The sequence below is a fragment of the Manacus candei genome, unplaced genomic scaffold (genome assembly GCF_025592945.1).
Source record: "Manacus candei isolate 608988 ecotype Guabito, Panama unplaced genomic scaffold, ASM2559294v1 h1tg000064l, whole genome shotgun sequence".
In the NCBI taxonomy this organism is placed as follows: Eukaryota; Metazoa; Chordata; class Aves; order Passeriformes; family Pipridae; genus Manacus; species Manacus candei.
Genome location: NW_026138112.1, coordinates 181,068 through 194,282, shown reverse-complemented (window position 1 = coordinate 194,282; position 13,215 = coordinate 181,068). Strand labels below are relative to the sequence as shown.

The 13,215-nt window shown below is 55.6% G+C and overlaps 1 protein-coding gene across 7 annotated transcripts in view; it reads right to left on the bottom strand.

Annotated features, from left to right (window-relative positions):
- Positions 1 to 2,478: 2,478 nt before the first annotated feature.
- Positions 2,479 to 13,215, bottom strand: part of NOS1 (nitric oxide synthase 1) — an 83,838-nt gene continuing 73,101 nt past the window's right edge. For all 7 annotated transcript variants that reach the window (XM_051805267.1, XM_051805269.1, XM_051805268.1 and 4 more), the window contains 5 exons: positions 12,904 to 13,025; positions 12,560 to 12,708; positions 11,795 to 11,989; positions 10,726 to 10,844; positions 2,479 to 9,851 (listed from right to left, as the gene is read on the bottom strand). In XM_051805267.1, coding sequence (XP_051661227.1) covers positions 9,836 to 9,851; positions 10,726 to 10,844; positions 11,795 to 11,989; positions 12,560 to 12,708; positions 12,904 to 13,025 — 601 coding nt within the window. In that variant the 3' untranslated portion in view covers positions 2,479 to 9,835. The remainder of the gene's footprint in view (positions 9,852 to 10,725; positions 10,845 to 11,794; positions 11,990 to 12,559; positions 12,709 to 12,903; positions 13,026 to 13,215) is intronic.

Sequence of the window (13,215 nt, the reverse complement as noted above, 5' to 3'; positions counted from 1 at the left end):
CGCGGGGTGTGTAAATATTAATAGAGACCTCATCGATGTGTATAAATGTCTAATAGAGACCTCATAAGTGTGTGTGTGTGTGTGAATGTCTGAAGGGGGACCTCGTCAAGGTGTGTGGACGTCTAATAGAGACCTCGTCGGTGTGTGTAAATGTCTAAAGGGGGACCTCAACACTGTGTGTAAATGTATAGAGACCTCATCAATGTGTGTGAATGTCCAAAAGGAGACCTCGTCAATGTGTATCGATATCTAAAGGGGGACTTCAACAATGGGTGTAAATGTCTGAAGGGGGACCTCGTCACTGGGTGTAAATATCTAAAGTGGGTGTCCAGAGGGGATGTCATCAATGTATATAAATATCAAAAGGGGGACGTCACCCATGTGTATAAATATTTAAAGGGGAACCTTGTCAGTGTGTGTAAATATCTAAATAGAGACCTCATCAATGTGTATCAATATCTAAAGGGGGCTTCCAAGAGGGGACCTTATCAATGTGTATAAACATCAAAAGGGAGGTGCCAAAACGGGACCTCGTTGATGTGAATCAATATCTAAAGAGGGGACCTTATCAATGTGTATAAATATTGAAAGAGGGACCTCATTAAGGGGGGGTGCCTCATCAATGTGTATCGATATCTAAAGGGGAGTTCCAAGACAGGACCTCATCAGTGTGTATCCTATAATTCTGTAAGAAGATGGATCCAGGCTCTGCTCCATTGTGCCAACCACGAGGACAAGAAGCAGTGGGCAGAAACTGCTGCCCAGGAAGTTCTACCTGAACATGAGGACAACTTACTCCCTGTGCAGTGACCACACACTGGAACAGGTTGCCCAGAGAGGGTGTGGAGTCTCCCTCACTGGAGATATTCCAGAACCGTCTGGACACAGTCCTGTACAATGTGCTCTGGGATGGCCCTGCTCGAGCAGGGAGGTTGGACCAGATGACCCACTGTGGTCCCTTCCAGCCTGGACCAGTCTGGGGTCCTGACAAGTGCCACACACACTCGGGGGGGGACAGAGAGGAGGCCTTGGCTGAGGGCATTCTGCTGCCCTGTGTGTGGTGGCACCTGAGGTCACACCACCTCCACGTCTGCACTGACCCCTGAGATATCGTCACCTCCACGTCTGCAATGACCCCTGAGATATTGTCACCTCCATGTCTGCAATGACCCCTGAGATATCGTCACCTCCATGTCTGCAATGACACCTGAGGTGATGCTGCCACCATATCTGCACTGATACCTGAGGTCAGACCACCTCCGTGTCTGCACTGACCCCTGAGGTGATGCCACTTCAGTATCTGCAGCAGTACCTGAGGTCATCTCAAGTGTCTGCACTAGCACTTCAGGTAATGCCACCTCTGTGTCTCCACTGACACCTGAGGTGACACCACCTGAGTGTCTGCACTGACCCCTGAGGTGACACACCTCTATGTCTGCACTGACCCCTGAGGTAATACCACCGTTGTGTCTGTGGCAGCACATCTGTGGGGACTGAGGTAACACAGCACGGTGTGTGGGGTGGCACCGAGGTGCCTGCTGCTGGGTCCGGGCTGGCAGCAGGGCAAGTCTGAGCAACAGCAGCAGTGCTGTGGTGATGTCTGAGGTGACACAGCTGCCGTGCCTCAGGGGACACCAGCATTGCCTGCGGTCACACCGCTGCCATGTCTGAGGTGGCACTGACACCCTCTGAGGTGACACCACAGCAACCTCTGAGGTGGCACTGCAGCCCTGTCTGAGGTGACACCACAGCAACCTCTGAGGTGGCACTGACACGGTCTGAGGTGACACCACAGCAATCTCTGAGGTGGCACTGCAGCCCTGTCTGAGGTGACACCACAGCAACCTCTGAGGTGGCACTGCAGCCCTGTCTGAGGCAACACAGCGGCCGTGTTCCCCTCAGGCCAGCTCCTCATCACCCTCACAGGGAAGGGTTCCTTCCCAATATCCCATCTAACCCTGCCCTCTGGCAGTGGGAAGCCGTTCCCCCTTGCCCTATTACCGTCTGCCCATGTAAAAAATCGCTCTCCCTATTTTTTATAAGCCCCCTTCAAGCACTGGAAGGTTCCCCCTTGGAAGTGCACACTGCCTTCCCATGGGAAAAGCCATGTCCATACTTCCTCATTCACATCCTGCCATTCCCAGGTCTCTCCAGTGCTGCCTGGAGCGCTGCTGCTGCTGCATTCCAGAGGCTCCAGCACCAAAATTGCTCTGGATTGCACACAAAGAGCCTTCTGTGCTTGCCTGTGACATTTTCCCCGAGGACATGGTCTAAATGATGTGAAACATGGAGTGCTGTGACTCAAGCAGCCTTCCAAGGAGGTGTTTGTGTCTGGCAGGTAAACAGGTATCGCTGATTGACGCCACCAAGCTATTTATAGTGCTCTGGCATTACAGGTGGCAGAGCAGAGCAAGGCCAAGGGATCAGCAGAGGCCCTTCCGTGCTAAAATCCCAGAGATAAGAGAAGAACGAGGTCTGTTAGGTTTTAGTTCACTTTTTTATTTGGACTGTAATGCAAACAGGCATAAGTATTCCATAAAATCAGAAGATTGGAACTATACAGAAAGAGGTGCATGCTTCAGAACAATGTGGATATCTTGCAAACAGAGGCAGAGTCAGTCCGAGAGAGGGGCTGGAGTACATTGGACGAATGGCAGAGATTTTAGCAGCATTGAGAGCTCAGAGGTAGGGGAAGACCACGTTTCTGACCACGCTTAAAGCACTGCTATGACCAAACACAAGGCGGCTCAGCCCGCTCCCACCGCCCCCACCCCCTCGCTCCTCAGGGGAAACCCACCTTGGCACCACACAAAAAGCTGCAGAATAAGCTGCCCCCCTCCCCTCCACACGTAACCTGTCGTATGGGATGCAAAGTGAGAGGAAAGACGACGTGCCAGTCCTAAATCATGGCATCGTTTCATAAACCGAACGAAGGCACAGTGACATGAGGAGGTGCTGAGGGGAGGGAGGAGGGAGCGGGAGGACCAGAGAGCAGCCAGGGGTTGGAGTCTCATCCAGCCCAGCAGAATTTACCCATGTCTGAGGAGTTTAGAAAACCTCTGCAACAGAAATTTTGGGAGTTGCCTGCCCCGAAGCCGCCACCCTTCCCAGAGCAGTCCCCGTCCTCGTCGTGGCACCGCCGCTCTTCGGGAGAAGGCCACCAGGAAATCAAAGAATCCAAACCAACCTTTGAGTCTTAGGCCTTTCAAAGGTGCCTAAGGGAGCCGAGGGAATAAACCCCCTGCTCCTATTACAGAAATTAATTGGCACTGAATATCGAATTCCCTGGGCAGCTGGCAGAACTCATGTTTCTAACTACATGCAATCTAAAAAGCAATGAGTCCTGGCTGAAAGTCATCTCACTGCTCACTCTCACTGCCTGGGGAATTGTGTGCACTCTGGAAAAGCTGCAGACCACTCACAAGCTCTTTACAGCACACAGAGCCCAGGGTTTTTAAAGGCATCTCAAGGCAGCAGAGCACGGGGATTCAACCTCGGGAATTGTGGGGATTTGCCTATTTTGCAGAACTCTAGCAAAGCAGGGATTTTGCACTGAATCTCACTGGCTTCAAAGCCATCGTTTCAACGCTGGAGATTCTGAAACACCGTCTTCTATTTCTGTTTCTCGGCTACTGTAAAGTGTATTTTGTTCAGACATGGTTCCATGCCACGATCACACAGAGAGGAAAATAAAAAAGCAGGCTCAGAAGCAAGTAGCATTAATGTCTCAGAAGATTAAGGCCGTTTTGTTGCCCTTGGAAAATTTTGAAATCTCCCTTAGCAATTACTGTAGGAGCAAAACATTTGATTTAATCCGAAACAAGCTGACATACTGTCTGCTTGCTTTCTGCTTGCTTCCCCCACCCAGAACCAACACGTGAAAACAAAGCAACAAGCTCTTTCAGACCAACTGTTTCGGTGTTCAGTCTTTCAGTTTTCGAAGTATTAGGGATGCCCCTGGAAGAAAAATATTTTGCCCGATGTTTTTCCCTCGCGGGTTTCTGCACCAGCCCTGCAGAGACCTGTGCACAGGAGCTGAGCGACGGCCCAGCAGCGGGTTCCTGCTTTTCCACAGCCCTGCTAAACCAGGGATTCTCAGGGCAAGGCTCACAGGTCTGACTTTCTCACTTGGAGGTGCTTCCTCCCTGCTCCCTCCCCAAAATCTGGCCAGGTAGGACGTGAATAAGGCAGGAGAGCAGCAGTGAGACTCTCACTGCTAAACAAGCTGCCACTGCTCAGCCATGAACTCACAATCTGTTTGAGTTTGGTTGTTTTTTTTTTCCCCTGTGATTCAGTGGCTCAAAATTCCATCACAGCCAAACATCTGTAGGGGTGGAGGCCAAGAGTTTCCAGTCTACTTCATTCTGGGCACAGCAGGGAAAAGGTGGATCTCATCACAATGCTTGAATATCTCAGGAGTTACCTGTGCTAAAATCAAGCCGGTTTTGACCCCTCCTAAGCTCTGTTCTACTTCTGGAACCAAGTGCTTTAAAGCAGCCCCCTCTTCAGCTTTCCCCCACTCCCCTGGTTCCCTATAAAACAGGCAGGGCCATATGGAAGAAGCTGGAGCTCAGATCTCCCTCGGAGGGTAGATTTCGGATGGATTGCCAGAGCCATGCATTGCAGGCACGTGCAAGTGCAGATTGACACAGCAAAAATATTGCCATCATAAAACTGCTGCTGCTGCTGCTGCTGCTGCTGTGCAAGCCTGACCCTGCAAGCTGCCCAAATCCCCAGGGCCACTGAAGCCAGTGGGTGTGGAAGGCATTTTGGACCTGGGAGGACGTGGATCCTACACTGATTTTGTCCAAGTTTCAGGAATACATTTTTTTAAGAGCACTGGCCGAATTTTGCTCTTCCTGTTACAGCAGAAGAAATTGTTATAACAGAGAGTTACAGTAAAGTTGAATGGTCCTGAAAATGTGCCTCCATCTGTTCTGCAAAGGGACTGTGCTCCCCTCTGGAACTATCAACGCAATTGCAAAGTTATCTGAAGCAATTCTGAAGCTGGGAACTGGTCCCCGGTGAAAGAAGGAACAAAATTTAATTTTGAGCATAAAATTATCCTTCCAAAAAACGGTGGGAGCCCCCGGAGGGCGATGTGGTGGCTTCAGTGGTCGTATGTCAGGAGGCAGCAGCTTTGGCTTGGGCTTGGTGCAAGTCCACGAAGCTTCAAACACAGACACACCCTCTCCCCCACCAGCAGCTTGACCGAAACGGGGTCCCCGGGACGTGGAAGGTGTTCACAGCCCCGCGGTGCTCACAGGTGGTGCTCAGTCTGCACCCACACCTCCCCAGCCCTGCGAGAGGAGATGGAGAGAGCAGCTGAGCAGGGCTGCAGGTTTGCTCCCTGTGATCCCGGGGGGAATTTGCCCACCGGGAATTTCCCTTGTCAAACGAAGCCGGAGGGTGGGAGCAGGAGGGCGGCCCCGCAGTAAGAGTCTCTTCCCAGCACAAGGCACTGTAAGTCCGTGTCCGTTCCCAGGAGCTGCCCCTGCCCAGCAGCTGCCTGCACCTTTTGGCTGGGCAGGCAGGGCTGAGGAGGAGAAGGGCGGGATCTCCAGAGGGAAGTGGCAGAGGGAGCCTGGCTGCAGCCGGGATGGGGTGGGAGGCGTCGCACGCTGACAGCAAAGGGACCGCGGGAGCAATCACAGGCTGGACACGGGGCCGTGCAGCCCCTGGCTCTTCCCATCTCCTCTCCTGCAGCAGCTGTGCTCCTCCTCGCTCAGGACACAACCGCAGGGTCGCTGGTCACGCACAGACACGGTGACTCGGGGGGTGGACAGTGCCCTGCTCACCCCTGGGGACACAGAGGCGCGGGAGGGCACAGGGAGCGAGGACAGCCCAAAGTCAGAGCCGTTTCTCTGGCCAGTGTGACGGGCTCAGTTCCTCACGTGGGACGAGCTCAGGCCTTCACAGCCACAGCTGTGGAGGTGACATCTCTGTGAGGCCACTCCTGATGGCAGACATCTCATTATTTTCCTGCTGTCTCTCATAAACAGAAGAACAACAAACTCCCAGGCCGTCCTTCTGGGCAGATGAAACATTTGAATTTCATCAACAGCACAGGCACCAGATACCCTTGCACTGAAGGAGCAACTGATTTTTGCCTGCTAGTGGACACAGCAGGCTGGGAAAACACAGAACCTTTTCCCAGGAGTTTTCAAGTCCATATAACACCTTTCTGTGGACGATCTGCAAGATCCATGAATTAAAACCTTTGCAGAAAAAAACCACTTCATAGCGTCTTGCAAATCAAATCTCCTGTTTAGAGAAGAGTCTCTTCAGTACCTGGGGAGTGAAAAGGAGCAGAGCTGCTCCAAAAGGGGTGGTGGTGGTGGATATCCACCAGGAGAGGGACTGGGACACTGGGTCAGGCTGGGTGTCCACCAGGTGCCCTTGCCACTGGAGCCCTGGGGGGCTGTGCAGGAGCTTGGATGGGCAGCAGGCACCTGGAGGTGACAGATTTGTGAGCTGAGCGCCCAAGGGGCACAGGCCCTCCACGTGTGACACCCCTGAGCAGCTCATCTGTGGCAGACCCCACCTCACCCTCTGCATTTATTCATGCCAGAGACATTGTGGCTACACCCACACGTCAGAAATGTCACATGGAGATGAGCAGAGTCCAGACAACTGGTGGAAGAGCCACATTTATGGAATAATAAAGCAGAGCCACAAGTTTCTTTCCCCCTGTGTTGCAGGAGAAAATGAAGCTCGAGGGGAGTGCGAAGCCCCCGCAGGCAAAGGGGATGGAGGAGAGAAATTCAGACGTCTGAGACTGACTCGACAGAAACCAGGGAATCAAAATTCCCAGTGTGGCTTGCGAGGACTGAATGGTCCTATTCAGTGGGAGCAGAGAGGAGCCCTGGGGGACATAAACTCCATGGGCCTTCATGGCAGGGATGGTGTTTCTCCTCCAGGGCCAGGCAGGGAGCATGGCCTTAAAATATGTTTATTAATTCCCTTCCAAAGGGCTCTGAAGGACTCACCAACCCAATGCCTGTTGAATGTGGGAGGGTTTTGCCATCTGCCTGGCACAGACCCCTTTGGAGACCCCACAGAAGGCAAGGCAAGGCACACAGTTCCCTGCTGTGCACCAGCAGCTCAGGTGGAAGGGGGTGATGGAGGTGGCAAGTTTTGGGGTGCAGGAAAAGCAAGCCCGTTCAGCTCAGACACAGCACCCAGCAGCGACACGATTTCCAGGTGGGAGATGTTACAGCCATGCAGGCAGAAGGCAGGACAGGAGGAAACTACTTGCCAGTAGCACAGGGAGAGCTGGAAAGAGGATGAAGACAAGGGAATTCCTTTGGGCACTCCCTCCTCCTCAGGCTGCACTGCTCCTTCTACCCAAGGAGGCCCAGAGCACAAAGCCCAGAGCCAGAATTGAATTTCCCCAAAGAAGAGGATGAGTTTGATTTTATTCCTTTAGCTGTGTTTCTGCAGCCATAGGGTCGAGGGGCAGGACCAGGCTCTGGGGCCTGGGAGCTGTCCCCATAAACAGTTCCTCTGCCCAAATTCCCCCGTCCCAGCAGCAGAGGGACCCAGCAAAGGGACCCCCATCCCACTGCCCGCCCTGGCTTTAGGGCACAACCCAGAGAGATGCACCCTGGGCTGCCCTTTTCCCTGCCCTGCCCTGCCTTCACCCCCAGGTCACCGAGTGCCCGGGGGGGCTGACACAAAGCTGGCTGTGCCCCTGGCTCCCTGCCCTGCTGCCAGCCCTGCCAGCCCGGCGAGCTCGGCTCTGGCCACACTGTGGCAGCATTCCTTCGTGTTCCGTGCCGGGACCAGCAAAAACGAGGCCTGCATCTCAAATCCTCCCGCTGCCTGGAGGCTTTTCGCTCCCGGATTTTGGGCTGGAGTTCCTTCAAGCATTCAGGGAGCCGAAGTTGCAGAAGACGGTCACGGCACGTGGAGACGCAGCCAGGCAAGAGGAAGGAGAGGGCAGGAGGTCTTGGATGAGGGTGGGAATAACCATACAGCCCTGAGGCTGGGGAGCCAGCACGGCTTGTTCCGTGGGCTGGGAGAGCAGCAAACCTCCTGCAGCTGTTTTTTGGCTTAGGGCAGACAATCTCAGCCCCCTGAAAGCGAGCTCACCAGTGCAGCTCCCGGACAAAGCCTCTGCCGTGGCCGGTTTTGATGCTTTGCTCCATGCAAGCCTCAGTGCACAGCTCAGCAGAGCAGGGGCAGGGGGAAAGGACCAGCACCTGCCACCTCCAAATGCCAACCTCCTCTCCCTGCCTCCAGCCAGAGCTGCAGCCACGTCCTGCTGTCCTTGTCCTGGCAGTGAGGGAGGACAAACCTTCTTCGGGGTGCGGAAGAGAGGAGGAGGAAGGACACACAAGGTCGCACGTGCTTTACCTCGCAGGCAGCTCTCCCCTGTTAAAGGGACTGATACCTCTCCGTGTTAACAGCTTGCTTTTGGGGCCAGGTTTTTGCAGCAGGGCTGAGGTGTGAGGGTGTCAGAGCCCAGAATCACACAGCACCTTTGCAGCTGACCTCACCTCCCTTCTCACAGGAGATGTCCTGGCAGAGACAGCTCGTGCTCCCGCCGAGGGGACTGGTTCACCACAGGGATGCCACATGGATTTCTCTTGGCAGGAGGTCGCTCCACACTGGCGTTTTCTGCTCCCAAAGCTGTGGAAGTGGCTGGGGTCTGCTGTGCCAGGACTGCCCATGGCACTGTGCTAAGGTGGAGCTGATGCTCTCCGGGGTTTCAAGACTCCTCCGTTGGCACATCCTCACCAAGGACCTGGAGCCTCCACAACCCTCCACGTGCTGCCTTCCCAATAAGCTTTGTAACAAGAGGTGCCTCTTGCAGCTGGAGTTGGAGACGCTTCTCTCCCATCCTCATGGCTTTCCAGGCTCACCTGGGAGAGGGTTCACAGCATGCAAAGCTCTGGAATGCAGCCCAGTCCCAATCTCTCCCACCAGCATCGTGGCTGCAGATCCCATATCTCCTGTGAAACCCTCTGGAGAACAGCCTGGCCCAGCAGCAGTCACTGCCACGAGCTTTTCCTCAGCATGCACATCAGCCTGTGTGTTCTGTGCTTGCTCCTCTGGGGGAGGACTTTCATGCCAGCAAAAGTGGGGACTGAGCAGAGGGAGAGGCTCACAGGGAACAGGGAGCAGAGAAAGGGGCAAACACAGCACAGAGCCCACTTAGGAGAAATCATGACACATAAATCCTGACACAAACAGACACATCTGTACCCAGGCTGCTTGGGGGGGAACAACATTCACAGGCACGAGGGCACTGCACATCATCTGCCCCCAGCCTCGGGCATATGTACAAGTCCAAAGGAAAGCCATGAAAACACGAGGATTCAGCCAAGCCCCGAGCTGGGGAAAGGGGGATCCTGGGGGGAACGACCCCCTGCTCTAGTCAAGCAACAGGACCGAGCCATTGCCTACCCCCTGCCACCTCTGCTCTCCCCCAAAACACCAAAAACGCGGGTGATCACAAAGGTGGTGATTTCATGCAGCTGCAAAATGCCCTCATGAGGGGGAGGGGGAATGTGGAGATCTGTAAAGAGCCACTGCGGGTTATAAAGCCATCGTACTTCAGTGGGGAAATCCGGGGAAGGGAAAGGGGGATGGGGGGGGAAGAAATGGCCACAGGACAAGAGCAAGAGAAAGAGGAAGAAAAGGAAATAAAAATCATCATCATCATCATCAGGACACAACAACAGGACGAGAGACAGAGCGCTTTCCATGGGCAGTTCCCCGTGGAAAAGGAGCCACCGTGTCCGTGAAATACAAAACCCAGTGCCCTCCAGCTGGAGGGGGCAGCAGGTGCTGGGACTGGTTTGGCATCCCCTTGGGGTGAAGGGTCCGGTTAGGAGCAGAAAACCCTGCAAGGGAAAGGGGAGAAAGGCCAGCCTTAGGGGGAGCAGTGAGGAGCACGGGAGCATCCCGACCTGGATGTGCCACAGGCAGGGGTTTACAGAGCCCTTTGCAGCTCCCTCTCTCAGGTGCTCTCTGTACAGTGCACACCCCAAAGCATGTGATGCCTCGGGAGAAAAATTCCCACCAAACCTCAGGGATGTTGGGAAACCCAGAGCCAAGCTCTGGGTCAGGCTACTGAGGGCCAGCACAAGGAGCAAGATCCACTCAGCTGCCCATCCTTTATCCTAAATAATCCTTCTGCTCAGCCAGGGAAAATCCCACCACGACAGAGCTGAGCAAATGGCAGGACATGGTAGAGCGGAAACAAACACAGCAAAATGTCAAGACTTTTTACTTCTTCTGGTTGTTTTTACAATAGCAGGAAGAAAAAAATCCCTAGATCTTTCCTAACCGGGCATGGAGCATCCTGGAGACCTCTCCCACCTGCTGCATGGACACCTGGAGCCAGCCAGGTCCCCCCCTGGAGCTGGGGGGAGTCACCCCTTCCCACGGCTCTTTCCAGCCTGGAGGAAGGCAGCTGGTAGGGCTGTTTTCCTTGGAAATTCCCTTTGGATAGGATGGTGTCTGAGCACTCAGTGCAGTAACCCAGGAAGCCGGGGGGGGGGGGGGATTTGTCCTAGTGAGGTGACACCTATTTCAGAGACCCTATTTCAGAGCCCCTATTTCAGGTGACTCCTATTTCAGAGCGCCAAAATCCATGCCTTTCTCAGGACCAGGGAGGCTAAGGAAGTTAAATCTTCCTTCCCCATCCCTTCCCAGTCCTGCAGCCCACGCACTTGGGAGGCCATTGCAGGGGTTAAAACAAACATGTCAACTCACTCATCCGTGTCTTTTTTGCTCTCCTCGATGAAGGCGATGGACTCGGATCGAAGGCGGTTCGTCACTTCGTACGTACGCAGGGTGACTCCAAAAATATCCTCGTGGTACCGGCTGTCATCCTGAGGGACAGGGTGGCAGAGGGGGAAAAGGAGCATTTGCAAACAGTTGGTGTTGTTGCAGGCTCTGGTGTGGCGGGGAGGTGCCAAACACACGGCGAAGGGCCGGGGGTCTGTCACGGGAGGGGGTGGGATGGCAGGGCAGAGGGGCAGGAGTGAGCAGGGAGGGGGAATGACCTTGCAAAGGTCACAGTGTGGGGCAGCCCAGGAGCTGCTCCCTGTGTTAGATCTCCTCAGCTGCTGGCAGCCCAGGGAGTGCCTGGCGTCAGGGGGACAAGCAGCCCAAAGCCAGCCCATGTACAACCAACTCTGGGATCCCTCAGCTCCTGGGTAGAGTGGGGGGACGTGGTTCAGAAGGGGTCATCCCACAGGAATCAGGCTGGATTATCTTCCTGAGCATCCATCCCTGGGCCTGTGTCCCAAACTGAGCTCGTCTGGGCTCCAGCTGCAACATCTGGGCAATGTGTTTGCCCAGGGACATCACCCTGCCAGCCACAGAGATGGGGAGATTTGGACAGGGGGCCCCACAAACTGCCCTGGTGGATGGGTGGGACGGAGGGACTTAGCACAGTGGTCTGTGACAGAGGGACTTAAAAGCAATCCTTGTTTGAAGGAGGGACTGATCAAGGTGAACAATCCCTGCCTGGGCTACCAAGGGTGCCCACCAGGTTCTGTCCCAGTGCCCAGCAGAGCAGCAGCTCATCCCAGGAGCCCAGCGTGGGCTGAGGGGGCTGCAGGGCTCCTGCAGAGCAACGAGACTTCCCCTGGGCACCCGAACTTCTGGGAGATCACCCTTCTGACCTCTCCCAGACCTCGGCAGCGGGGGCAGGACCACAACCCCCCTTCCCCAGTGCCCGTCACCTCGCGCTGCCCGCGCGGCAGGAGCAGGCAGGAGCAGGCAGCAGCTGCACTGCCCGTGGCAGGGGCCATGTGGGGTCTCACACACCGCTCACCCTCAGCTTGCTGATGAAGGCGCCCGCCTCCTCCACCGACAGCTGGCCCTGCTGCCTCACGATGCGCTGGACGGTCTTGAGGACGTCCCCGGCCATGGTGACATCCCCGCAGACGTAGATGTGGCCTCCCTGCTCCTTCAGCGCTTTGAACACCGTCTGGGCCAGCTGCTCCTGCAACACGTCCTGCACGTATTTCTGAGGGAGGAGGAGGAGGAGGACGGAGATGGGGTTGACTCCAGTTTCTCAGCCCTACCCACCCGCGGGCTCTGTGTGCACCAGGCGCCCTTGAGGCAGCAGTGCAAGGTGACACCTCTTTGGGGGAACGAGCCTGAGCCTCACAGCACCCACAGGGACAGAAAAGAGATGGGGAAGGCGGCAGAGCATCGTCCTGCTCTTGCACGTTCACACCTTCACCATGTCTTTCCTGGCCAGGCCTGCTCAGGTGCCCGTGGGAATTCGGAGCAGGCTTTGCGCTGGCTCTGGGTGCTGTCACCCACCAGCTGACATCCCTCCTCGTCTGCTCCCACCCAGTGAGGATGGCTGCAGCCCCCCAGAGCAAAGCATGAGCAGGGTGGGCACACACTGGGGTGGTGCAGGGATGGGGGCGTGCCCTGGGAATGGGGCTGCACCGGGAAGGGACGATCCTGCACACTCATGTCATGAGCTACCGGGGCCGTGCCAAGGGACGGGCACCTGCCCCATGTGCTGGCTGGCCAGGGCCACCCAGGGCTGCCTGGCAGCACCGCAGCAGTGCCCACCACACACCTTTGGTTTGTCTGGCTCCCGGGAGTAGGCTGTGTACAGCTCTCTGAAGACACCTTGGGCTTTGGCAAAGAGCGTCTCCTCCTTGTAGATGTGGTCGATCCTGGACTGCCGGCAGCCAAACACCAGGACCATGGGACAAGGCTTCAGCCCTGGGGAGGATTGGAAGCAGGTAACCCAGGGATCACCGATCCCCAGGTTCTGGAAGCCACCTCCCTCCAGACCTGCCAGCAGATCCGCTGGGACATCCCAGGCAGGAGGCTGGACCCCTCCATCCCTCTGCCACCAGCCCAGGGTTCCCAAGCAGTGCCTGAGATGAGGTTCAGGAGGGACAAGTGTTGACCCACCTTTGTGCTGGATCTCAAAAAGCCGCTGCTGCCAGAAGCTGCGGAAAGGGGCGATGCCGGTGCCGGGGCCGATGAGGATGCAGGGCACCTGGGGGTCCTGGGGCAGGTGGAACCCGGGGGCACTGCACACACCAAAGACACCGGTTAAACCCAAGCTCCCTCCCTCGCCTCTGCCCACAGCCAGCTGAGACAGCACCCGGGCAGGGAGGGGTAGAAAACGAGGTGAAATCCCAGAGAGCAACATTTTAGCGCAGAACTGCACCCGAGGGCTTTTGCTCACAAATCCAGCCTTGTTTCCTCCCACCATGAGAA